The sequence below is a fragment of the Pelophylax lessonae genome (genome assembly GCF_965119305.1).
Source record: "Pelophylax lessonae genome assembly, chromosome: 3".
NCBI classification, from domain to species: domain Eukaryota; kingdom Metazoa; phylum Chordata; class Amphibia; order Anura; family Ranidae; genus Pelophylax; species Pelophylax lessonae.
The window spans coordinates 181,642,533-181,669,732 of NC_138770.1; the positions used below are offsets into that span (position 1 = coordinate 181,642,533).

A 27,200-nucleotide genomic window follows, 5' to 3' on the forward strand; every position below is an offset into this window, starting at 1 on the left:
AAAAAAAAGAGGCCTAAAGCCAAGTTCCAGGTATGGCAATTTTTACATAGATATGCCTGTCCAAACTGGATCAATGTAAGTATCTATATGCCAAGCAAATGGGATAGTCCTGGAAGCTAAAAATCACTAGTAGGCACCGCGATCACAGTGTTTACCCCTAGCTTCTAGGCCCCATGCCGAGCAGATTCACTGCTACTTAATGAACACAGGTGATCACCTTCTCAGGCAACATTCAAAACACTTGATATTCTCAGTTGGATGAGGTGGAAATCGCGATATCATCACACTGGCTCTCCACCTCATCCAGTCAGAGGGGAAAAAGCAGAGCAATCCCTGAATGGAGCCCGGCCGAGCAAGCAAGCTCCCTCCTGTGTTCACAATGCAGCAGTGCAATCACTTGGCAGAGCTTACTGTAAAAGTAGTGCCAACTACAGTGATCTCCAGCTTCCACAGGAATCTCAGAGGTATGGCACATATATATTTGCATTGGTCCAAACTGTGCCTATGTAACTATGTAAAAATTACCATGTCTGTAATTCATCTTGAAGCAAGACACTCCTATTGAAACTACTTTCTTGTAGCTCTTTGAAACATGTCCCGTATAGTTTGCTGCTTGTTACTTGGCTTCAGGATTTTTACCCCATTAGGCAATGAGGGCTGTTCAGATGTTTTACTTGTCCCATCACTAGATGAAAAGGATCGTGCAATGTTTTTTGGGGTGGGTTTTTTATTTTCATCAGAGGATTCCCCACTTTCAGAGCTCTTAGAACTGCTTTGATCCATACAGCATTTTGAAGCATTCCCTTTGGGTGATGCAGATTCCGATAGCTTCTGCTGTGGAGATGTTCTTTTTGGCCGCAACTTGTACTCATCTGGGGAACCCTTCTGTCTGCTGACTTGCTTCACTTCTCTGTCTAAAAGCTTCTGTATTTTTAGAGCCAGAAGCCGGTCCTGTTCTTCCTGTAGTTTCTTCTCATGGAGAGTCTCTTCCAGTTCCATTAACACTTCTGTGTGGTTTCCAGGTGCTATGCTGTTCCCCAGACAAGGCCTCTTTTCACTTGGATGATCCTGTGTGTCTCCATAGAAATCAAGAGTTCTTTTAGGTGACGATTTATGCTGCCAATGCTCAGGCATACTGGTTACATCAAGATATTGTGGATTTTGCCATTTCCTACTACTATCCAAAGAGCTGGAACACCGGGGAGGGGATAACTGTGTAGTAGTTATGGTTAGGCGAGCCTCATTTGTTTGCCCTACATTTTTGTTTGTAGATGACCATTCTGTCTGTAATGCATTTCTGGTAGGAGAGCATTTAGTCAGACCAGGTAGTTGAATCTCGGAATCTAACATTTCTATAGGACTAGGATTAGGAGTAAAAGATGACTGAGGGGAGAGTATAGGCATTGGATAATCATCCAATTCATCAAGCAAAGCTAAACCATTTTCAGTACCAGTACTCATGTTCTGCAAATAAAACAAATAAGAAAATCAAGTGTCTGGTTACACATACAGTACAATAAATTGGGAAGCACAGGTTGTAAAGTGTAGAAAACAGTTTACAAATACCTATGAACTGATCAGGTCAATGCACTTTTAAGCCTTATTAGTACATTCTCAAAAGTGTAAATGCATGTGAATGCTTTGCAAAGACCTTAACTTCTGCACAGACAAACTAGGCCTCAGCCTTGCTGGAGTCACGTCCTGCCTACACACTTTAACAATGGTAAGAGCATATACTAACCACTGAGCCTCTCACACTGGACTGTTAAGTGGTAGGTGCTGGTCACGAGTCACGGTAGAAGTACTGCATGTGGCTCAGAAGGGGGTGGGGATTGCTTCAGGACCAGGTTGAAAAGGGACCAATTTGTACAGAAGTAATAAATGTGTTGCACTGTCCCTTTAAATCCCTTTAACATCTCACATGCAAATAATGGTGAAAAACTACTCAACACTAATTTCACGTGACCAATAAAGAAGTGACAACATTTCCAAATACAGTGCCTTGAAAAAGTATTCATGCTCCTTGAAATTTTCCACATTGTATCATATTGGAATTTTATGTGATAAACCAACACAAAGTGACACCTAATTGTGAACTGGAAGGAGAATGATAAATGGTTTTCAACATTTTTTTTACAAAATAATATTCTGACAAGTGTGGCGTGCATTTGTATTCAGCCCCCTTTACTCTGATGCCCCCAACTAAAATCTAGTGGAACCAATTGCCTTTAGAAGTCACCTAATTAATAAATAGAGTCCACCTGTGTGTAATTTATTCTTAGTATAAATACAGCTGTTCTGTGAAGCCTTCAGAGGTTTGTTAGAGAACCTTAGTGAACAAACATCATTAAGGCAGGGTTCGACAAACCATGGGCGCCAGGTCGCCATGGCGACCAGAAACCGCGTCCTGGCTCCTGATTTGCCGCCAGCTCACTCTCTGTAACTCCTGACTGACTGCCGGACACGCAGCTCAGAGTGCCAGGCAGCTGATGCTTCGCTCTCCCCCTCCCTGGTCTCCATGTTTTCCCTGGAGCCGTGCAGTAATCTGAAGTCTGGCTGTGAGTGACATGAGAGGGGGACAGGGACGGCCTCCTCTCCTCTGCCGGAGCAAGGTCCTGAATGGCTGCTCTCTGAGCTCTCTTCTGCTGCCCGTCGTGTCTCTGTCAGGCTGGCCTTCCTCCCCCAGAGCACACGGCAGGGGGAGTTCAGACCTTGGAGAAGGGTGAGGAGGAGGGGGACCCAGCAGCCTGTGTGGCCTTTACCTGACCTAGCAGGCAGACTGTCACTACTGTGAGGGAAGGGGGGGGGGGGGGGAGTTCTGGTGGAGGATAGAGCACGGGGGCTGCCTGTGTGTGTGTTCTGTGTCCATGCTGTGACACACTGAGCCGATGTTCTAATAGTGCAAAGTTGTTTAAGGTGTGCTGTGAGGTGGAGGAGGGGAGATGAGGCAGGCATGCTTTAGAATTATCTTTTTATGTCCTCTGATAAAGCCCTGTGTATTATCAACAATCACCACAGGGTGACACACATGTAGGCTGGAAGTAGCAGCAAAGAGGTAACAGAAGATCAGCAGCGCTGGGATACTTCTTTCATCCTTTTCTGTATTTAATTTAAAATGTCACAAAGGCTATATTTAGATGTGCAGTTGGGTGGTAAAAATGTGCTGTAAAGACATGTTTTTGCCACCCACCAACAGCCACCCTTAAGCTACAATAGGCAGCAAAAGAGGGTATTTTACATGCCGCAGTCATGATGCATTCGCATAAAAAGGAGTTTCCCCATAACAGGTTTTTAATGTCATTCTTTCTGGCCAGCCCATAACCTTGATGTAATGCGCTACATTGGAGTTATCGACTGACCGCTCTGCTGTAAGTTAGAGTTAGGGGGCGCAAATTACTTGCCCTGACAACCCACGCTACAAAAAAAAAAAAAAAAACTGGCTCCTAACTTTTTTAGCTGGCTCCTAGATTCATAGCAAATTTGTCAAGCCCTGCATTATGGTCAAGAACACACCAGACAGGTCAGGAAAAAGTTGTGGAGAAGGTTAAAGCAGGGTTAGGTTATAAAAAATATCCCAAGCTTTGAACAACTCACAGAGCACTGCTCAATCCATCATCCGAAAATGGAAAGAGTAAGGCACAACGGCAAGGCTACAAAGACATGGCCGTCCCCCTAAAGTGACAGGCCGGGCAAGGAGAGCATTCATCAGAGAAGCAGCCAATCGCAACTCTAGAGGAGCTGCGGAGATCCACAGCTCAGGTGGGAAAATCCGCCCACAGGACAACTATTAGTCGTGCACTCTACAAATCTGATCTTTATGGAAGAGTGGTAAGAAGAAAGCCTCTGTTGAAAGAAGGCCATAAGAAGTCACATTTGCAGTTTGCAAGAAGCTGTGTGGGGGACACAGCAAACATGTGGAAGAAGGTGCTCGGGTCAGATGAGACCAACATTTAACTTTTTGGTCTAAAAGCAAAAAACGCTTTGTGTGGAGCAAAACTAACCGCACAACATCCCATCGTAAAACATGGTGGTGGCATAATCATGTTGTGGGGATGCTTTTCTTCAGCAGGGACAAGGAAGTTGATGGGAAGATGGATGGAGCCAAATACAGTGCAATCGTAGAAAAAAAACCTAGTAAAGTCTGCAAAAGACTTAAGACTGGGGTGGAGGTTCACCTTTCAGCAGGACAACGACCCTAAACATACAGCCAAGAGCTACAATAGAGTGGGTTAGCTCAAAGAACATTCATGTGTTAGAATGGCCCAAAGTTGAGACCTAAATCCAATTGAGAATCTGTGGCAAGTCTTGAAATTTGCTGTTCACAGATGCTCTCCATCCAATCTGACAGAGCTTCAGCTATTTTGCAAAGAAGTATGGTCAAAAATGTATTGACTCGGGGGCTGAATACAAATGCAAACCACACTTTTTAGATATTTGTAAAAAATGTTGAAAACCTTTTATTATTTTAATCCACTTCACACTTATTTGCCACTTTGTGTTGTTCTATCACATAAAATCCCAATAAAATACAGATACGTTTTTGGATGTAACATGAGAAAATTTCAAGGGGTATGAATACTTTTTCAAGGCACTGTAATCATACAGTACTGTAAATAAAAGTGCTCAATATTAATGTGATCAATGATAAACAATGTCCATGCAATAGGCATAAATAATGTTCTTCTGTGCTTGAGTGCTCCACCACTTTATCACACATGTACTGCTTACCCAGAGAAGGTAAAGTGATTCTAAAGCCTGGACATACACTGCTCAAAAAAGTTAAAGAACACTTTGAAAACAAATCAGATCTCAGTGGGGAAAAATATCATGCTGGATATCTATACTGATATGGACCAGGTGGATGGAAATGAAAATAATAAACCTACAGAGGACTGAATTCAAAAGAAACCCCGAAAATGAAAAAATGATTCAGCAGGCTAGTCCATTTTGCTGAAATTTCATTGCAGAAACTCAGAAGGTACTCAGTAGTTTATATGGCCCCCCACGTGCTTGTATGCATGCCTGACGTCATCGGGGCATGCTACCAATGAGAAGACTGATGGTGTCCTGGGGTATTCCCTCCCAGATCTGGACCAGGGCATCACTGAGCTCCTGAACAGACTGAGATGTAACCTGGTGGCGTCGGATGGACCGAAGCATAATGTCCCAGAGGGGTTCTATTGAAATGGGGCCAGGCATTGTCATGCACCAGGAGGAACCCAGGGTCCACTGCACCAGCATAGGGTCTGACAATGGGTCCAATAATTTCATCCCAATACCTAATGGTAGGGAGGGTGCCATTGTCTAGCCTGTAGCGTCTGTGCGTCCCTCCATGAATATGCCTCCCCAGACCATCACTGACCCACCACCTTAACCGGTCATGCTGAATGATGTTACAGGCAGCATAACCTGCTCCTTGGCTTCTCCAGACCCTTTCACGTCTGTCACATGTGCTCAGGGTGAACCTGCTCTCATCTGTGAAAAGCATACGGTGTCATTGGCAGCCCTGCCAATTCTGGTGTTCAATGGCAAATGCCAGTCGAACTCCATGATGCCCGGCAGTGAGCACAGGGCAAATTAGAGGACGTTTGGCCCTCAGGCCTCCCTCAAAGTCTGTTTCTGGTTATTTGATCAGAGACAGGTCACATCAGTGGCCCGCTGGAGGTCATTTTGTAGGGCTCTGGCAGTGTTCATCCTGTTCCTCCTTGCACAAAGGAGCGGATATCGGACCTGCTGATGTGTTTAGGACCTTCTATGGCCCTGTCCGGCTCTCCTAGAATCTCCCACATGCTCTTGAGACTGTGCTGGGAGACACAGCAAACCTTCTGGCAATGGCACGTATTCATGCGCCATCCTGGAGGAGTTGGTCTCCCTGTGCAACCTCTATGGCAGTGGTTCTTAACCTGGGTTCGATCGAACCCCAGGGGTTCGGTGGGTCAGTCTCGAGGGTTCGGCACACCCTCCGCTAGTACCACTTCGCTGTCAGGGACTATTTCTCCAGTTTCGGGCATGTCCTTCCGATCCCGCTCCGCTTGCACTCACAGCTCTCTCTGCCCCTGGCTCACTCTCACTACTGGCTGTGCAGCTTGGCTTCCGACCGAATCCGATCCAGCCGGAGCCGGCGTCGCCCACTGTGGAGTGGTGGAGGGAGGGACTAACCCGTGCAGCGGCCACCCAGCGCATCGCGGGAAAGAACCACCAGGCCAGGCAGCCGCAGCAGCAGAAGAAGCCGGCAGGTGAGAGGCCAGAGATCCAGTGGTGACAGTGGTGCTGCAGGAGGAAAACCTAGCCTGTGATCAGGAGTCGGGACACAGGTGAAAAAAAGGTAGGAATGGAGTAGTACTGGCTGTACTAGTCTAGTGACTGTCTGAGAACACTGAGAAGACTATGTAAAGGGGATCTATTTTATGGGGAACCTGGCTTGCTGTAAGGGGGGAGATCTAAATGGGGGACGGGACCTCACCTCACCCTGGCCTGCTGTAAGGGGGGATCTATATGGGGGACATGACCCCCCATATAGATCCAACCTTACAGTAAGCCAGGGTGAGGTCCCCCGTATAGATCCCCCCTACAGCAGGCCAGGGTGAGGTTAGGTCACTCTGGGGTCCCCCATATAGATCCCCCCTTACAGCAGACCAGGGTGAGGTTAGGTCACTCTGGGGTCCCACATATAGATCCCCCCCCTACAGCAGGCTAGGGTCCGGACCTCACCTCACCCTGTCCTGCTGTAAGGGGGAGATCTATATGGGGGACGGGACCTCACCTCACCCTGGCCTGCTGTAAGGGGGGATCTATATGGGGGACCTCACCCTGGCCTGCTATAAGGGGGGATCTATATGGGGGACCAGATCCCCCCTTACAGCAGGCCAGGGTGAGGTGAGGTCCCATCCCCCATATAGATCTCCCCCCTTACAGCAGGCCAGGGTGAGGTCTCGTCCCCCATATAGATCCCCCCTTACAGCAGGCCAGGGTGAGGTGAGGTGAGGTCCCGTCCCCTATATAGATCCCCCCTTACAGCAGGCCAGGGTGAGGTGAGATTTTGTGCACCTATGTATAAATATATACCTAAAATAATATATACCTATGTTTTGAATTTGAAAAAATTATATTTTATTTTTCCAATTAAGAAGGGTTCGGTGAATGCGCATATGAAACTGGTGGGGTTCAGTACCTCCAACAAGGTTAAGAACCACTGCTCTATGGGCTCCAGGTATCGCCTCATGCTACCAGTAGTGACACTGACCCTAGCCAAATGCAGAACTAGTGAAGAAAAACAGTCAGAAAAGAGGAGTAGGGGGGAAAAAAAAATTCAGTGGCCTCCACCTGTAAAACCATTCCCGTTTTGGAGGTTGTCTCATTGTTGCCCATCTAGTGCACCTGTGGTTTTTCATTAACACCAAAGCTTCTGAAACTGATCAACAACCCCCTATGCTACTTAACTGACCAGATCAATATCCCAGGAGTTGAGCTGACCTGATGATATATACACCGATTAAAAAAAGTGTTCCTTTAATTTTTTTGAGCAGTGTATTTTACCTTAAAGCATTCCCTGCTTTAGGGTAAAAAATGTCAGTGTTTGCATCACCCACTCACACCCCTCAGGCTTCCACTACTGTCAATCAAATCCTGTAAGCAGAGCTCGGGGCTGAACTGCACTGTGTGCTTTTCAATGGATGCAGACAGGCCGGCTCGGAATTGAGCCCGTAGGTGTGCTCCCAAAGCAAGCAGCTTGCTTTGGGGCCACACAAATAACAGGAGCCAAGAGTCCAAGCAAGGAAACCAAGAAGAGCAGGCTTGAGGCCACTCTGTGCAAAATCATTGCACATCAGAGGTGTTTTAGTTTTGAAGGGTAAGTTACGATCACCTAAAAAAATTCAGCAAGCTCCAGTACCCTAACCCTCTAGGGCCAGGATCCTCAATATGCGGACTCTGGGCCGTGTCCGGATCCAGATGCACTTAAATCTGGACCGCAGCAGCTGTCCCCCACCAGTCCGCATGCACCCACCCGCCCCTGCCGCTGTTGAAGTCACAGCAGAGCAGGCGTCAGGGAACAGAAGGTCTCTAGGGGGAGTGGCAGCTGTCAAACCCCTCTCGTCGCCCCATGCACAGGCCCAATGCGCTGAACCCAAAGCAAGCAGGAGGGCGGACGGCACAGAGCCTAGCGGCAGCAGCAGGCGAGCACACCCAGAAGAGGAGTCCACCCCGCCACTCTCCCCGCCCTCCAGAACATTGAGTTAAGGTAGGGAGAAGATTATTAGGGGGGGCGGGGGGGAGGGGCAGTGATGTGATATCTGTGGCTGTGATGTGAGAGGGGGGGATCTTAGAAATGGGGGGGCAGACTGAGGGGTGAGCTGTGATACGAGTGGCTGTGAGATTGGGGGGGGGGGGGAAAGACTATAATACTGAAGGGCTGTGATGTTAGAGAGAAGCTGTGATATGGGGCGATGCAAGAAGGGTGAGCTGTCAAGTGAGAGGGGGAGCTGAAATGTGAATGGGGAGGGGTGCTGTGATATGGGAGGCTGTAACGTAAAAGGGAGAAGTTGTGATATGGAGGGCTGTGATGCGAGAGGGGTGCTGTGATATGGAGGACTGTGATGTGAGAGGGGGAGCGGTGATATGGGGTAGCTGTGATGCGAGAGGAGGAGCTGTAATGAGATATGGGGGAGCTATGATATGGAGGAGCTGTTATGTGAGAAGGGGGAGCTGTGATATAGGGGGCTGTGATGTGAGGGGGGAGCTTTGATATGGGGGGGCGATGTGCAAGGAAGCTGTGATATCGGGGAGCTGTGATATGGGGGGCTGTGATATGAGGGGTTTGTGATGTGAGGTGAAGGGCTGTGATGTCAGGTGGGGGTGAGCTGTGATTGCAAGGGGGACTGTGATGTAAGCGGGTTTCTAATGTTGGGGCTCTAATGTGAAAAGGGGGTTGTGATGTAAGGGGGGCTGTGGACATTAATTTAAAGGGGGCTGTGACGTGAAAGACCTGAGTCATAGCAGAAAAACTAGATTTGGACCAAAATGTTACCAACCGGACCTCTGTGAATTTTAATTGAGTACCCCTGCTCTAGGGAACCCACAACTGTCTTTTTAAATCTTAAAGTGGAACTAAAGGCATTCTACTTATCTCCTCACTTAGGCTGGGTTCAATTTAATCAGGCAGGTCAGTCTACGGTCACGGACTATCTGGGAACCAGCCTAGATTTACCCCCCTAGCACATGCAGGCATCTGTTACTTAAGAAAATAAAGCATAATTTCCGAATTCATTCAGCTGCAGTCATTCCAGTATAGCAATGGAAAAAGAAGAAAAATCAACAGGATTTATTTCTAGGTGGCTGAAATCTTAATTTGAAACAAATTTACCTGAAGTTCCCCATTTCTGACATGAGTAGACCCATCAGTACCAAAAATCTTTACCGATGTAGGTGACAGAAACCTGAAACACAGAACAAATCGGAACAAATTACCTAACTTTTAAAACAAAACACTCAACTTCCTACCCTGACCTAACCCACTTTCCCTCCATAGATGCATAGGTACCTTGACACGACAGCTGCATGCCTCATAGGTTTGTTTATATACTAGCAGTGACTGCGTATTACAGCCCCATAGACACCTAGAGTGCTGTGTCGCGAGGCCAGAGATGAAGGGAGATGGCCTCCTAGATGTCTGTGGGGTTGTAATGCACAGGCGCGCCACAGCCATTGGATCAAGGTAAAAGTATGCACCTTTTGAGGGTTGGGGTGGGTTAGATGCAGATGTTTGCAGCAAAGGCTGGACTGCCATAAAATCTGCTCAGCAGTAAAAGTATTATCAACTACCTAGCTAGCTCAAATTTCTTTCTAAAATAAATAAATACTAACTCCGTATTTTAGAAGCAATTTTTTGCCTCCAAGATAGTGGCTAAAACCTGAATACAGGCTTTTAACTACCAAGAAGAGGCTCAAATGGAGAGCGGAGAGGACGATGGATTACGCTACGATCTCTGCTTCAACCTAACAATAAGAGGAAGCTTTGCATTCAGAGCATACAAAGCTGCCTATGAATAGCTGAGCTCCGCTCAGCCTGACTCACGTTTGTTCTGGTTGTGAAATGGGATGTTTGCATGCAACAGCCGTAACACAAGGCTGGATACTGTAGATAGCTGGGGCTACATACAGTCTATACAATGCTGTCAGCAGGTGCACCTGTTAGTGTAGTAAATCATTTGTTTGGGCCAGCTTAGCTCAGACAAATTAGTTAAAGTGACAGTAAAGCTGGAGATCAGCTTTAGAAGAGAGTACCCAGTGCTTTTGACAAGACAGATATTTTTTTATTATTTCAATACAGTACAAAATTGATCCATTGCGGAGGTTTAATATGACCAAGTTCTATATGGTACCATCATTTTGTCTCTCTTGATCAAGTTAGATTTTCAGCTGCAAAATTCTATTACGTCAAATGACTTTCTCACCTCTGAATGTCTCCAGACAGTGTCCTGTTGCTTTTCATCCGTTTACAAGACTTTATAGCGACAGTCTTCTTGAGGATTATAGGTGACTCCACTGGGGATATTTGGACAGATGATGTATTGGATTCATTCTAGTGGGAAAAAAAAAAAAATGAACCTTTAAAAAATGGCAGTCTTTTTGAAAAACAAAATTTTCCTCTAGATGATCTATATACATTGTAAGGATTTTGGCACACTTGCTTCAGAACAGAAAAAAGGTAGAAATCTGCAACATATGGCTATTTTACCATGTCATTGCCAAGCTAGTTCCTAAATTGGAGGGTCTACCTTCATTATAATTTCATAAGCAAATCTCAGTGTTCCAATGAGAAATGCTGCAAGGGTCTGCAGACCTTTAGAAGTAGTGGAAAGTATTAAAAATATTGGGGGAAAAAAAAAAAAAAGTTAATCACATAAGCATGAAATTACATACATTAACCAGTTGTACTGCAGACGAGCAGCCACTGTAGGCGAAGCGACGTACTGGTACGCCGCTACCGAATTTCGGGTTGAGGGCTTGTGCACGCGCACCTCCCACCTGTCAGCAAGTCCCAGCCAATAATTCATGGCCGGGACATGCTGTTCAGCTGTGTACATTCACAGCCCAGAGTTAAGTGTTAACTCTGGGCGGGAGGGAGGGATCTGTCAGTTTCCCCTCCCTGCACAGCAGAGATGATAAATTGGTTAGTAAAAAGCAGCACACACATATAAACACATAGTTATGACTTTTTTCCAGGTGGCGTTAAACCTCTCTAGATCTTCTTCATAGCTACTTAAAATATTCTATTTCGTAAATATATTAAATTCTTTTAAACCATTCTTTTGTCTTGGGACATTCTGGGTCTCGCCTTTTTTGGTATTGCCCCCTTTGCCGCATTCATTAACTGGGGCAATATCGTACTTCTATATTGTTTTATTGGACTGTTTTATGAAATAGGCATACCCATGGGTCATCTTTAATTTCTAGATCCATGATCGCTTTTATATAAAATGCCACACTCTCTGCCAATATTCCTGTATCTTTGGGCACTCCTACCATATATGCAGCATGGTACCCCTCTGATCACACCCTCTCCAGCACAATGGGGATTTTTCTAAATGGTATTTATTTGCTTCCACAGGCGTTCTATACCACCTACCCAAACATTTATAATTCATCTCTGTCGAGTTTATATCTATCGCTGTATTATGGACAGCTCTCATAACTATACTTAAAGCAGAGTTCCACCCTGGGAATTTTTTTTTTTAATAAAAATACCCCCGGGACAGTCAGGGCTAGTGCATTCCACAATGGCTAGCCTCTGATCTGTCCCGGTTGCACTTACCTTTTAGAAGAAATACTTACCTTGAAAATGTATTGTCCAGCGCTGCCATCTCAGGTGTGGGCAGCTTGAAGCCAGCGCAATCCTCTTCTGTGTCCTCTTCCGTCTTCTTCGGTCCCACGATGCACTGCACCGGCCCCGCCACAGCGTCATCCCTGCACAGCTTCTGGGCATGCCCAGAAGCTGTTTAGCAAGGTATGACGGCGCCTGCACCGGAACTGACGTCAGGGCCGGTGCAGGTGCATTGATTCCTGGGAGCGATGACGTTCAGCTCCCAGGAATCAATGCAAGCCAGGAAGTGACGAATCGCCGTGGCCGCCGAGGGGAGGAAGAGGAAGGTAAGTATATTTTCTTCTAAACCAGGTAAGTAAAAAAAAATAAAAAATTTGCGATTATCCATTTGTTTTTCAGGTGACCCGGAGTGAGAAGATGGAAGTATAATTTTAGGGTGAAACTCCGCTTTAATTGGTGCTCCTCCAAATGTGATCCCAGTTCTTTTCCCCCACTTTTGAATGAATGGAGGTATCCTCGGCTCGGCTATCTCGTAAGTATTTTATCAAATTTGAGAGATATGATGTTTTGATTTCGTCTGCGAATTACACAGCCGTTCAAATGGAAGCAGTTCCTCTTCTGACCCGATAGGCTGGGGTAGGTAGGCTGGGGTAGGTAGTGTTGATATGAAGTGTCTCAGCTGAAAATACCGCCATTCATTCAAAATCATGAATTCCTTTTTCTGTTTGAAGTCCTGATATATCCCATCTTTCCCTTTTTCATTATATCCTTTATCTGTGCATTTTTATCTATTATCCAATCACCAAATTGTGTCATTTCCTGGTGGAAAATAATTTGTCCCTGTGAGTGAAATTACCAGTGAGTTGTACTCCATTTTGCTTGTTTAAAAATTAAATCCCAAACTCTAAAGGCTACGTTCACATCTTGGCGTTGCTATTTACAGGCATTTTTTCAGGCGTTTTTATGGGCATTTTACAGGCTGACAAGTGACCAATAGAAAAAAAATAAAAGCGCCTGTAATCTGCCCAAAAAGAAGCTCATGTACTTTGAGCGTTGGGCATTTTGCTTAAAACGTCAAAACGCTCAGATGTGAACAGGGGCCATTGAAATTAATAGGATTTGTCTTGTTGGGCGTTTTTTGCAGGGCTGTGGAGTCGGTAGATACATTTTTCAGACTCCTCAGTTTTTTGTACTTCCGACTCCGACTCCTCTGTATTAATCTTTCGACACTGACTTGGGTGGGTGGCATTGCAATAACTATTCTGTCCACATCACTAACGATCTCTGGATAAACAAGGATGGCTTCTTCAACAGTAAGTTTTGATGAGCGATCATACTTTTCAACTTCTTTTAGTGCTTTATAAAACTCCTGTTGCAATTTTTTTATTTGGACATTTACTGGTTCTGTAACGCTTATGCGATGTCGCTTTCCTTTAGCAGCTTAAATTTTGTTTAAGAAGGAATCAAAATCGAATTCTTCGTTTGAAGAAGATGATCCTGAGTTACCACTATTGCTTAAAATAACTTCATCCTGTGGAGGTATTTCAGGTCGTAATCCCTTCATGCGAACTGCTACATCATAGAGGGCCTTTTTCCCAGTAGCAGTCTGTTCACTGTTCAACAAAAGTCGGCTCATTGGGTCGACATAAATAGCCGCTAACCAGATTTCATTTTCCAGCAAAAGATTCTCTCTTTTCATCATTGAAGATGCAATGCCCTCAGCTATTAACCCTCCATTTTTTGTTCAGGCGATATAACAGGCTCTTCCATTCCAAGAGGAATTTACCCGGGATTAGATCGTCACATTGCAACCTCTTGGTGACAGTGAAGGGGTGAGAAAGAAGGTTCTCCAGCTCTTTTGTTTGTGTCCACTGGCTTTCAGTTAATGCAAGATTTTCATTGTCCATTTCTTCTATGAAGTCTTTAAGTCCAAGCAAACGCTTCACCATTAAATAAGTGCTTCCCCAGCGAGTTGTTTGATCCAAAATGGCTCCTTTTCCTGCGCGTCTTTTCAAAATTGCATCTGTTTTCAGGGCCCTGGCTGCAACAGTTACTTGTCGTAATTTGCCAATTAGTGTAGCTGCATGGCGATCTTTTAATCCATCTCTTATGGCAAGTTGCAGTGTATGAACAGCACATCGCATATGATGAATAGTAGCAAGCTTCAATGCTTCAACAAAGCTGTCTAAAAAAATGTCAGCATTCTCTTCAGTTTCTAAACTTTCTCCAATACTTGCAGAGCTGTCTTCCTCTAACTCTAATATCTGTTTGTTACCTTCTTCATCTGCGTTCCATCTTCTCAATTGTGCTCAACATGTTAGAAGCGTTATCTGTCACAACACATAAAATGTGTTCCTTTGTAATTTCAAAATCTTCTAGAACACCCTCCACTAACTTCTGAAGGTAATCACTGGTGTGATGTGCCTGAGAGTCCTTTAATCCGAGGGTCCATGTTATTGTTTTGTTATTTTCATCCACAAATCTAACATTAATAGCAAAATAATTGACTCTGTGACGTGTGCATGCATCCCATTTTAAGGAAGACAAAACGTCCTTTCTGTAGTTCTTCCTTTTTACATTTGGCCTCCTCAATTATAGGTTTCCTTATACTAAGTCATTAATTATAACTTTTTGTGAATTGGGAAATTTAAACTTGCTTTTTTTCAATTCCAATCTAAATTTAGTAGGAGTCGGAGTCGGTGCATTGTTTGCCGACTCCAGGTACCCAAAATCTCCTCCGACTCCTCGACTCCGACTCCACAGCAATGGTTTTTTGAGCTGATCCTAGAGCAGAAAAACGCCCCAAAAATACCTACATGTGAACTTAGCCTAAGTGCATTTCAAGTCGACTCGTGTATTTACAATCAAACTTTCTGTATGTATGTGGTACTCAGATATCACCCAATCGTGTTTTACCCAGTGAGTTTTTGATTTTTACCCATGATTTATCACTGCTTATTTTTCCCCATTCCACCAATCATATTACTATGGCATTATAATATCTTTTAAAGTCTGGTGCCGCTAATCCCCCTTGTGCTTTATCTTTACTTAGTATTGACTACTGTATTCTCGGTTTCTTGTTCCGCCATATAAGCTTGGTTATCATTGCTATTCATTTTTTTTTAAATAGTTCTGTGGGATATGTATTGGTAGCATCTAAAATTGATAAAGGATTTTCGGCACTATCAACATTTTACCATATTAATCCGCCCCATTAAATTTTTGCTCTGATTTCATTCAGTAATGGTATATAGTTTGCTTAACATACATTTTTTAAAAGATGAGGTTAGATTTATCCCAAGATATTTTAACTCCCCCCCCCCCCCTTTTGTTTTTGGTTCTTCTAGTAATTGCAGTTTTTCCTCTTGATACTTTAGGGAATTTTGCTTCTCTAAAATATTCCAGTAATTTTTTTCGTCCTGTTTAATTCTAGATCCTGTGGCCCTTTTTGTCTTACAGAGTACAGGGAACTATAGTATTTTTTTTGGAAGAGTTCTGCGATTTTTAATGTTAAGCAAACCATCTCCCCTTGCTCGTTTTTTAATGAAATTAATTGATTTCTTATTTTTTAAATGCTCTTGCTAGATATTTCCCGGGCTTGTTTTCTCATTAATTTCTGTCTTCATCCGCGATCACTCCCCGCTGAGAGAGAATGGTCAGCTGTTGTAAACACAGCTGACCGTTCTCTCTAAAATGATCACAGAGCGCATGTGATCCTTCTATATAGGATCACAGGTCTCTATGGTCATTTCAAAAGCCCCACCCCCAAGGATAATAAACACGCCCCTAGGCTTACATTTAACCCCTTATCACCAACTAGGTTAACCACTTCCCTGCCAATGTCATTATTACAGTAACAGTGCATATCTTTAGCACTGATTACTGTAGTAATGTCACTGGTCCCCCCAAAAGTGTAAAAATGTCAGTTAGGGGTCCGATCTGGCCGCCGCAATGTCGCAGTCCCGATAGAAATCGCATTACTAGTAAAAAAGAAATAAATAGGACACAAAATCTTTCCCCTTGTTTGTAGACGTGATAACATTTGCGCAAACCAATCAAAATACGCTTATTACAATTTTTGTCTGCGAAAAATATGTAGTAGAATGTTATATAGCAGAATGTGGAAAAATGTGTTTTTTTTTCCAGAATTGTTGCTGTTTATAGCAAAAAAAAAAAAAAAAAAAACCCCAAACAAAAACAGGTGATCAAATACCACCAAAAGAAAGCTCCATTTGTGGGGGGGAAAAAAAAGGACATCAATTTCGGTACAGCGTCGCACCACCGCGCAATTGTCCGTTAAAGTAACGCAGTGCCGAATTGCAAAAAATGGCCTGGTTTATTAAAGGGGCAAATCCTTACGGTCCAGAACTGGTTAAGGCCCCATTCACACTTGTGCAACCTAAAAGTCACACGATTTTGCGGAAATTTTTTTGCCGTGATTTTGACTGGACTTGAAGCATTGCCTATGTCAGTGATGGCAAACCTTGGCACCCCAGATGTTTTGGAACTACATTTCCCTTGATGCTCATGCACTCTGCAGTGTAGGTGAGCATCATGGGAAATGTAGTTCCAAAACATCTGGGGTGCCAAGTTTCGCCATCACTGGCCTATGTCTATAGACCTCAAAACGCATCAGTCGAAAGAAAGTAGTGCAGGGACTACTTTGAAGTCGCACAGATCTGAACCGTACTCATTGGAAAGAATGGGGGTACGACTTTTTCGTGCGACTTTGCAGCCCCAAGTCGCACAAGTGTGAAAGGGTACTTACTCCTTTTCGTTTTTTTTGGAACTAGGGCGTGTAATATTTCTGCAGCTGATGTTTTTTTTTTTTTTTTTTTTAATGTAGTTTATCTAACTCGTATATTTCTGTTACTAGACCTCTCCCTCTTTCTTTAAAAACGTACAATGTTAGAGGATTAAATACCCCAGCAAAGCAAAATAAGGTTCTTAAAGACCAAATTCTGCAAATTTTACAGGAGATATATATATAACCCTTGATGTAAACATAAGATTGTATTCAAAAGATTATCCAATATGGTATTATGGAGATTCCACAACTAAAAGAGCAAAAGGCATAGCAATAGCAGAAAAAGAGATCAAATTCTCCCTGGAAGATAGATTAGTAGATCCTGAAGGGAGATAGATGTTCCTGAGGGGAAAGATACGAGAGGGAATTTACCTTGGCGAACATATATTGCCCAAATACAAGTCCGATTCTATATCTGAAGAAGGTGGTGGGAAAGTTAATGGAGTTTTTTAAAAAAGGTATAGAGAGATTGGCTGGACATTTAAATTTTTGTATAGATCCACATGTAGCTAGTATGTCACATGCACTGGGGAATGAAAACCATCAACAAGGAGAATGAAGAAGGAACTATATCAAGCCCAGTGGGTGGATGGTATGGCAAGTACAACATCCAGGTGTCAAGGATTACACATTTTACTCCCCAGTGCATGGGTTGTTCTCTAGATTGGAATACATCATAGACTGTTGGATTCAGTAGTTAAAACAAATATAGAGATAATATCTTTATCAGATCATGCCCCAGTGCTAATGAAGATGAAAATAGTGGCAACTCAATATAAGGTAAGCAATTGGAGGTTAAATGAGAAACGGATACAAGATAAAATAAAAGAAGAGTTACAACTATACTTTAAGCTCAATGAAACCTTAGGAACATCAGAAGCCACAATATGGGAAGCACATAAGACTTGGAATTCCACATTATACTGAATGCTATGTTCTCGCATTTGGTCTAAAAGTTTAGGACCCTCCTGCTTTCCAATGTTCTACGTGAAAGATTTGCAAAAATCTGAAGGATTGACTCTTCATACTTTAGTGGCGGTTTGCCTCTCATCCCTCCCCGTATTTGTGATTTTTCTTCATAATTATGAAACCTTATTAGATCTCTTGGAACATCCTTTGCTATATTTTGTGATTCTCTGACCCTGTGGACTGAACTCTGGACTATTTTTAAGACTTCTGTTATTGGCCTGCATAGAATTGAGTTAGATATTTTTTTCATTATTTCTACTAGATCTTCTCCTTGGGGTGTTTCTGGTAGGTCTCTTATTCTCAATTTTTTTCTTCCATCTCGATTTTCTTGGTCTTCAAGTTTACACTCCAAATTCCTTCGCTCGGTTTGTAATAAATCCATCTCATCTTAATTCCATCATCGCTTGAGAATGAGTATCCAGCCTCTTCTGTATCCTTCACTCTTATTACTAACGTTTTGTAACCTTGCCAAATTGTTCTTCAAGCAGAGTTCTAGTTTAGAAAACATGGTTGCCATTTCCGATTTTGTAGGCGATTGGGCTTCTGGATCATTTTCATCGTCCAAGTCTATTTTAGGTTTAGATGTATTCTTCTCTACCGGTATCCTTTCTTGGACGTTTTTATTGTTCTGTTGTAAGTTTCCCTCAAGCTCCCAACTGACTTTCAAAAGCCGACTTATGCATATTTCCTTCATTGGACATATATGTTTTTATAGTCCCAGGACTATCGCTAATTCTAGGTGATTTTGCTGTTCCGCCACCTCTTCCCGTTTAACCCCTCATCCTGAGTATCTTCTTTATGTCTTTCAATTATGTAGTCACAAATTCTTCTGTCACTACCCGTCTCCCTTCTGGATAATATCCACTTTATATCCACAGCCTGTGTTCTGTATAGCTTACGTTGGGTGTGACAGGTAACAATTGCAGATAACAGTTCAGTCAGAATGAATACCCCTGTATAGGGGCAGCACTTCAGGTAGTGACCTTTCTATCTTTTTTATAAGCATTTCTTCTTTAGGGTATCCACTTTTGCAGTGTGTGTTCGTCTGGCTGTTCGACTCCCTCCGAATACAGCAGAGTACGGCCAAGAGCTGATCACCTCCTGCCGCTTCCTCTTGAGCTTCCAAGCATCGCTGTGCACGGCCGCTGCCAAATCTCTCACCTCTATCGGTGAACCCACCTCGACTCGGCCCAGCACTTGCTCACGCTTCCACCCGTCCTCTTTCTCGGCACTCCCTCCACCTAGCGAGGATTCTCCTGGGGCGGCTCCACAGCTCTCCGGCCTTTACCGCTCCCTGCCAGTCTCAGGCCAGCCAGCCTTTCTCCTCTTTTAGCAGGGAGTTTCTGCCGACTTCATGTGGAAGGTGATACCTGGCGTACCTAGGAACATATTTTACCCCTTGATCTCCCAAGATGTTAACCTCCTTCTTAGCCACCGAGTGTATAATTTTAGCACTGATCACTGTAATAATGGCACTAGTGATGTCAGTGGCAGTTAGTCAGTTCCCCCCCCAGCATCACAGCATAAGTGTCAGATTGTCCCCACGCACTATCGCAGTACTGTTAGTCATTGATCACCGCCATTAATAGTATATGTAAAAAAAAAAAAATATTCAAAGTATATATATATATACATATACACACACACACACACACACACACACACACCATAGTTTGTAAGTGCTATAACTTTCACACAAACCTATCAATATACACTTATTGGGATTTTTTTTTTCCTTTATTAAAAAATTTATGAAGAAATTAAATTTTTTCTATTTTTTTTGTATTGAATATGTTTTTATATATGGTTTTATGGGAGTACGTTTAAAAAAAAAAAAATTCTTCAATTTTTGGTATTTTTTCGTTTTGCTATTTGCAAAAAATAAAAAACCCAGCGGTGCTCAAATCCCACCAAACTAAAGCTCTATTTGTGTGAAAATAATTACATATATTGTGTTTGGGTAGAGCATTGCATGACCGAATAGCAAAAAATCATGGTCATGAAGGGGGTAAAATCTTCCGGAGCTGAAGTAGTTAAAAATTATATACTGTATATATTTTTCTTCCTTTAAGTGTAGACAATTACTAAAAAGGAACAATGAGTCATATGGCTTCTTCATAGTCTTACTATTTACCAGGTCACTGCTGAGAATCCTGGCAAGCTCCTCATCTTTCTTCATCTGTTCTTCCAGTTCCCTTTGTGTGCGTTCTAGAGACAAATTCTGCTCTGCCTCCTCCTCTGCCAAAAGCTTCTGGATGTATTCCTCACTTGCCTTCCGTTCTTCCTCTTCTATCCTAAGCCGCTCAGCTTCAACCTAAGGGGACACACAAGACAACTCTGCAAAACTAAAATCTATATACAGTGTTGTGTATATGGCAAGAATTGAAACAATAATGAATATCTGTTACTTGGTTATGTAAAAGTAGAATACAGATACAGCCCTCCAAACTTGTTTTGTAGTAAAAAAAAAAAAAAAAAAAAAAAAATTGCATTCCAGCACCACTCCAAGAAACACTTTCCCTGCATCATGCTGCTCCTTGGTCAAAGAACATAAGCCTTGCTTATTGGAAAGCAAGTTGTAGTAGTCGGAAAGGGAATGTTTGACCACTAGAGATAGACTGCTGCTGCCACCGGGAACAAGGCTGCTCGTCTTCAACCTGCTGCTGGGGAAGGCGACTACCAAAAGTAGAAAAGTAGTCTTCCTAGCTGCCAAACAAGTCGATGACTGCAGCAATTGAGGTAATCAGTGACATTATCTACCTGGAATGAAAATGTATAAGTACTACTTCTCACCTTACTTATTTCAGCTTCATATTCTTTTCTGATTTCCCCTGGTCTGCACAGTTGTGGAACTGGATGAGGTGTAAAGTCTAGGGCAAAAAGCAGCAAAACATCAGGGAATTCCTATTTAAACCAAAATTTAAGCCAAAACTGCCATTCAAACAGTTTCAGAAGCCGCTTACAAATGGCACCATCATATTTCTAACATGACAAATGGGGAAACATTAGCAGAATTATATATAAGGTTAACAATATTTTACTTTTAAACCAGTGCAAATCTGAAAACCAAGCTGAATTTTTATACAATTTAAAACTATCTTCTATCGAAGAACCTGTTTACACCTCTATTTATTAACCACTTGCCGACCGCCGCACGACTATTTACTGCAGCGGTCAGCCCCTCACAGGCAAAGCGACGTAGTACTACATCGCTAGCCTGTGAGGGTCTCGAGAGCAAGCACACGCCGCCGGAGGCGCGCTACCCGCGCGGTCACGGACCCCCCCCCCCCGCGCGTGTGACCGGCGGACCCGATCGACAGCCAATCACTCGCGATCGTCCGTTAGAGCAGGAGAAAGGCAGGCGGCTAATGTAAACAAAGCCGCCTGTCATTCTCCCCTGTGTAGGAATAGTGATCATACGGTTCTACTATGTAGGACCGTTGATCACTGTTCCTACACCTCAAGCCACAGCCAATCACAGTTAGAATCACGCCCCTAGGGACACAAACAGCCCCTCCCTCTCAAAAAGTTAACCCCTTCACTGCCTGTGTAATTTTACAGTAACAGTGCATATGTATAGCACTGATTACTGTAGTAATGTCACTGGTAACCCCAAAAGTGTCAAAAATGTCAGTCAAGGGTCCGATCTGTCCGCCGCAATGTCGCAGTACCGAAAAAAAAAAAAAAAAAAACGCAGATCGCCGCCATTACGCGTAAAAAAAAAAAAAAAAAAGACAAAAATCTTTCCCTTTGTTAGTAAACGCGATAACTTTTGCGCAAACCAATCATATGTAGCATAAAACAAATTGGCCGAAAATGTTAAAAAATTTTGAAAACTTGACTGGCTTATTCCCCACTCTGCTTCCGAGGATGCTCGTAGGTAGGTACAATCACACATATTTGGTGGTCTTGCCTGAAGGTGTGCAGATTATGGGTCAGGGTCTATGCCCTTCTCCGTTCTATGTCATAGGGAATTAAAAAAAAAAAAAAAAAAAAAAAAAAAACACCCTACGAACCGCTTCTTAGCAAACCAATTGCGTAACTGCTTCGCCCAGAGCATCAACTAGTCCTATATCTTTTTACTGCAACTAAATTACGTATTGTGAGGGCATGGAAAACCCTACACTCGGTTTGGAAGCGGTCATAAATCGTATAAATGACATTATGATAAATGAGAAATTTACAGCCATACTCTCAGACACGGAAGAAAAATTTCTTCCAGATTTGACACGCTTCTCTCGATTAAAGTGGGGAACACACTATAAGAAAAATCGGGCAAGCGATTGTCCGATTCTCCTCATTGTTTCACAGCAAATCGGAACCGATTAAAGAATTTTCTTACGAAAATCTGTATGAAAATTCTCGTACAACAAAGGCTTTTTTTGTTGTTTATGGTTTCTTATCTTTTCTGATTTTTCTTGTACAAAATCGTACGAAAACGGTACACATTAAATGAAAATCGTTTGTTTCTTCCCGTACAAGAAAAAATTTTAGAGTTTGTCCCTTCAAGAATTTTCGTAAGAAACTTCTGAATCGTCTGTAGAAAGTCCTGTACACACTATACGAAAATCGTATGAAATTTCTTTGGACGAAAATGTTCGCCCAATTTTCCTATAGTGTGTAAGAGCCTTAAGGCTGGGTTAGCACTGCTGCACGGAACGTCTCACAGCAGGGGTCTGGGTGCGTCTCTGTTCACCGTTCAGGTTGAATTTCAGTCAGATTTTTTGGCTGAATTCGGACCTGAAACAGACCAGAAGACGCACAGGACTCCTGTGCAATTCGCTCTGGAGATATGTGAACTGGCTCCATATAGTCACAATCTCCTGACGTGTACATAATGTGAACCCAGCCTTAGTGATCCTCTGACGCACAGCACGTGGGACTCTTCTTTCCTTTCCCTTTTACCTCTAGTGCTCTCTCTCCCCAATTCTCTGCTCTCTTTCTGCCTTACCTTACTAGTTTATTCTAAATGCCTATCTGGCCACCAGGCATTGTCCTAGTTAGGATGGTTACATTGATAGCACCTCTCTTCTCTATGCATTGTATTTCTACTTACATGTATAGAGAACACTTCCATAGAGCAACATACGAAAGTAGGCTTCCGCCTAGCTGTATTTAGGTGTATGTCTGGATGCCTTCATATTATTTTCTACACTGACAGGAATTCTTCAGTTGCCTAGGCTAGTAACTATGACTTTAAAATGTTGTGAGGCGCCGAGCCTTGAATATGCTTATTTCTCTGATTTGTATTTGATCAACATACAATACAACGTAACCATCTAACTGTTGGCTTTATATGTTGGATTGAATACCAAAATTCTTTGTAAAAGAAAATAGCGAATGTAAGTAGTCTTACCATCTTCAAAGTCATCTTCTTCAGTGTCTAGTCCACAAGCACGGCGATTGCACTCCTCTGGGTACTGACGCTGGATGATCTCCCAAAGTTCCTTGTTGATTAGTGTTCCTGAGCGGGCACAGCGACGAGCCCAGGTGGAAACTCGCAGCCTACAAAAAGGGCAGCATAGACTAGCATTCTCCACAGTCTTCTGGAAACAGGGGCGGCACAAAGTATGACTGCATGGCAGCGTCACCGGCTCCAACAAAATCTCCCGACAAATGGCACACAGGCATTCTGATCGTGGCAAAGGACAGGTTGGTTTTTTTGGCATGCTGGATTTACACTTTATTCATCATCTGAAGACAAGAGATGTGACACTTACAAGATGCTCCATCAAAGACATACAGTATATACACAGCATTATGCTAGATAACACTTTTCTATCACAATTTCACACATTACTTGACTAACACAGATCAAAACCCTCAAAAGAAACTCTTTTCAAGTATAAGGTAACCTTTGTAAAAAAATAAATAAATGCACATCATTTGGCAGGTAAAAAAACGTGCAATTGATTATTTTACCATGAGCCTGCAAAGCATTGCCTCCATGATCAGCAGATTGCGGGTGCCATGCAGGGTACTTGCAGTCAGTTACACACTAACAGGAAGCATCAATGAACTAGCGCTGGAGTGCTCAACGCCCTGGTAGTTCATTGAAAACTACAAGCCAGCAGCAGGCTTCTCACATTCACATAGCAATTTTTAAATTATGACAGCAAGTGGGTGGAGACGATCCCCTGCTTGCTGTCAAAACAGAAGGGGGGGGGGGATAGGGAAGCTGAGCCTAAAGTAGAGCTGCACGATTCTGGCTAAAATGAGAATCACTATTTTTTTGCTTAGAATAAAGATCACGGTTCTCTCACGATTCTCGGCGCAACATCATCTTTTACATTATATAAAAAAGCAATTGGGCTAACTTGTATTTTTTCCCCAAAAAACTGCGTTTGAAAGACTTCTGCACAAATACCGTGTGACATAAAAGATTGCAATGATCGCCATTTTATTCTCTAGAGTCTCTGCTAAAAAAATATATATAATGTTTGGGGGTTCTAAGTAATTTTCTATCAAAAAATACTTTAAGAGGTTAAACTGCTCTCCCTTACAGCCGGAAGTTCATTCCTTTGATCTAAAGAACGAAAGGATACATTGTAAAGCATTTTGTTTATACTTATCTAGCAGCTTTAACAATGTTGATAAACATTTGCGGAAGACTTTTTTTTTTTTTACAGCTGTGAGTGAGCAGAAAAAGGCTCAGTAAGAATCGAGGACATGCAGTTTTTGCAGTTTTAAGATCGTCAGGGGGGTGAATCGAGATCGCGATTTTTTAACGATTAATTGTGCAGCTCTAGCCTAACCACTTAAGCCCCGGAAGATTTTACCCCCATTCCGACCAGGGGGTATTTTGCGATTCGGCACTGCGTGAATTTAACGCACAATTGCGCGGTCGTGCGACGCTGTACCTAAACGAATTTGACGTCCTTTTTTTCCCACAAACAGAGCTTTCTTTTGGTGGTAATTGATCACCTGTGCGATTTTTTGATCACGCGCTATAAACAAAAAAAGAGCGTCAATTTTGCAAAAATAGCAATATTTTTCACATTTTTTTATATGAAATTCCCCCCAAAAAAAAAATGTAAAAATCAAAATTTTTAAAAATTTTCGGCCAATTTGTTTTATGCTACCTATGTTTGGTAAAAAAAAAAAAAAAAAAAAAAAAAAAAAAAAAAAAAAAAAAAAAAAAAAAAAAAATCGCAAAAAGCGTATTTGATTGGTTTGCGCAAAAGTTATCGCGTTTACTAACAAAGGGAAAGATTTTTGTCATTTTTGTTGTTTTTTTTTTTAACGCGTAATGGCGGCGATCTGCGATTTTTTTGCGGTACTGCGACATTGCGGCGGACAGATCGGACCCTTGACTGACATTTTTGACACTTTTGGGGTTACCAGTGACATTTCTACAGTAATCAGTGCTATACATATGCACTGTTACTGTAAAAATACACTGGTAGTGAAGGGGTTAACTTTATTTGGAAGGGAGGGGCTGTGTGTGTCCCTAGGGGCGTGGTTTCTACTGTGATTGGCTGTGGCTCTAGCTGTAAGGACACTGATCAACGGATCTACATACCAGATCCGTTTTATCAGTGTCTTTGCAGCGAGGAGAATGACAGGCAGTTTGTTTACACAAGCTGCCTGACATTCTCCCTCTCCCCCGCCGATCGCCGAGTGACCGGCGGACATCGGGTCCGCTGGTCACACGCGCGGGGGGGGGGGTCCGTGACCACGCGGGAGCGGGGGCGCGCGCTCGCTCCCTAGACCCTCACAAGCAAGCAACGTAGCCCTACATTAGTTTGCCTGTGAGGGGCTGACCGCCGACGTAGATAGTCGTGCGGCGGTCGGCAAGTGGCTAAAGTAGAACTAAAATGGCAAAACTGTCACACTGGGAAATCTTACTTGAAGAGGAGCTCCAGCCCCCCCCCCCCCCAAAAAAAACTTTCAAAGTCAGTAGCTACAAATACTGTAGCTGCAGACTGTCTAAGGATCCAGCGATGTCGGCACCCGAGCCGATTCTTCAGTTGGTTTCGGGTGCAGGTGGCGGCATCTTCACTAAGGGAAACCGGCAGTGAAGCCTTCAGGCCAGGGAGATCTTACCCAGAAATGGGAGCAGAGTCAGACAGTTTATGAAGTGGAAAGTTTGAACTCCGGCCTGAGCTGTCCCAAGGACTAAACTCTAGAACTTCAAACAATGAGTCAGTTCCAGCTACGAATTCTGAAGGTTCTGAATCCATCAGAAATCACTGTAATGTCTGGGCAGTCAAAACACATTGGCTAACAGTTCCCACACTGACTGTTTCCTCAACAAAGTCATCTAACCAATTACAAAATCCTTACCAGATGGTATCACACACCCTTCCTACTAGGGCTGAACGATAGTCGATACGATATAGACTATCGTTCCGCGGACGTGGGCGATATTCATATCGCCGAGGTCACGATATTTTGCATAGGCAGGCAGGGAGAAGTCGGGACGCGGAGGACGACTCACAGCCGTCCCACACTTCAGCAGTGAGCGGCGCGCCGTGAGCAGCTGCACAGCTAGCCAATCATGCGTGCCTACACACCTGATTGGTTTGCTGTGCCGCTACTCACGGCGCAGGGCTGGACTGTATGAATGGCCGCCCCCGCCCGTATGAATGTATCCTCCAGTGGCAGACCGAGCTCTCTCGGACGAGCATAACTTGCAGCCAATAGGAGGTGAGCTCTCCGCCCTGAAGAGGAGTGCAGACACCGAGAGAAGAGCCGGGAAGTGTGGAGTGTCCGAGTGATGCCTGCTGTGCTGACCCCCACACCATGAAATAAAGTAGCCGGCCCCGCTCCTAGCTATTACACAGCACGGCCAAAAACATGCTGGGCATGTACGTGCCAGACAGATTTTCCCTGAAGTCTTCCCAGGTCCAAGACGGGATGGGGCTGTACACCAGCAGGAGAGTGAAAAAGGTTTGTGTCCAAGGGAGGAGGGCAGAGAGAGGGAGAGAGCCGGGGTACAGCTGGGCAGAGTGTGGGCAGCGGAGAATCGGGAGGGGAGATGCCTAGTCTACACTATGAGCTCCTGCAGGGCTGTGGGCATGGTACAGGAGATTTTTCTGTACCATGCCAGCAGCACTGCATCTCCTGCACTATGTCCACAGCCCTGCATCTCTTGTACAATGCATGCAGCCCTGCACAATGCCTGCATCTCCTGTACTATGTCCACAGCCCTCCATCTCCTGTACCATGTCTGCAGCCCCTGCACCTTACCCGCGGCCCCTGCATCTCCTGCACCATAACTGCAGCCCCTGCATCTCCTCTGACATGTTCTTCTGTACCATGCCCGCAGCCTCTGACATGTTCTTCTGTACCATGCCCGCAGCCTCTGACATCTCTTGTAGGGATGCACCGAATAATCGGCGGCCGAACATTATTCGGCCGAAAATAGAAAAAAATAGCACTTTCGGTGTTCGGCCGAATAAGTCAAAAGGCCGAATAATTTTGTGCCGAATAATAGGGCTGAACGATAGTCGATATGATATTGACTATCGTTCTGTGGCCGTAGGCGATATTTACAGGGGGAAGGGACTCGGAGGAGGACTCACAGACTTCCGTGTTAGGCAGGGGAAGCCGGGACACTTCAGCGGTGAGCATACATACATTACTCACTCGTGCACTGCA

The 27,200-nt window shown here is 43.8% G+C and overlaps 1 protein-coding gene across 1 annotated transcript; it reads right to left on the reverse strand.

The window, feature by feature from the left end:
- Positions 1–352: 352 nt before the first annotated feature.
- RNF168 (ring finger protein 168) lies at positions 353–23,288 on the reverse strand. Its single transcript, XM_082251858.1, has 6 exons — positions 22,954–23,288; positions 20,391–20,467; positions 19,732–19,911; positions 10,452–10,579; positions 9,362–9,434; positions 353–1,464 (listed from the first exon to the last, which is right to left on the reverse strand). Exons 1-6 carry the CDS (start codon positions 23,264–23,266, stop codon positions 568–570), a joined length of 1,668 nt encoding a protein of 555 aa, XP_082107984.1. The 5' UTR covers positions 23,267–23,288; the 3' UTR covers positions 353–567.
- Positions 23,289–27,200: the final 3,912 nt, after the last annotated feature.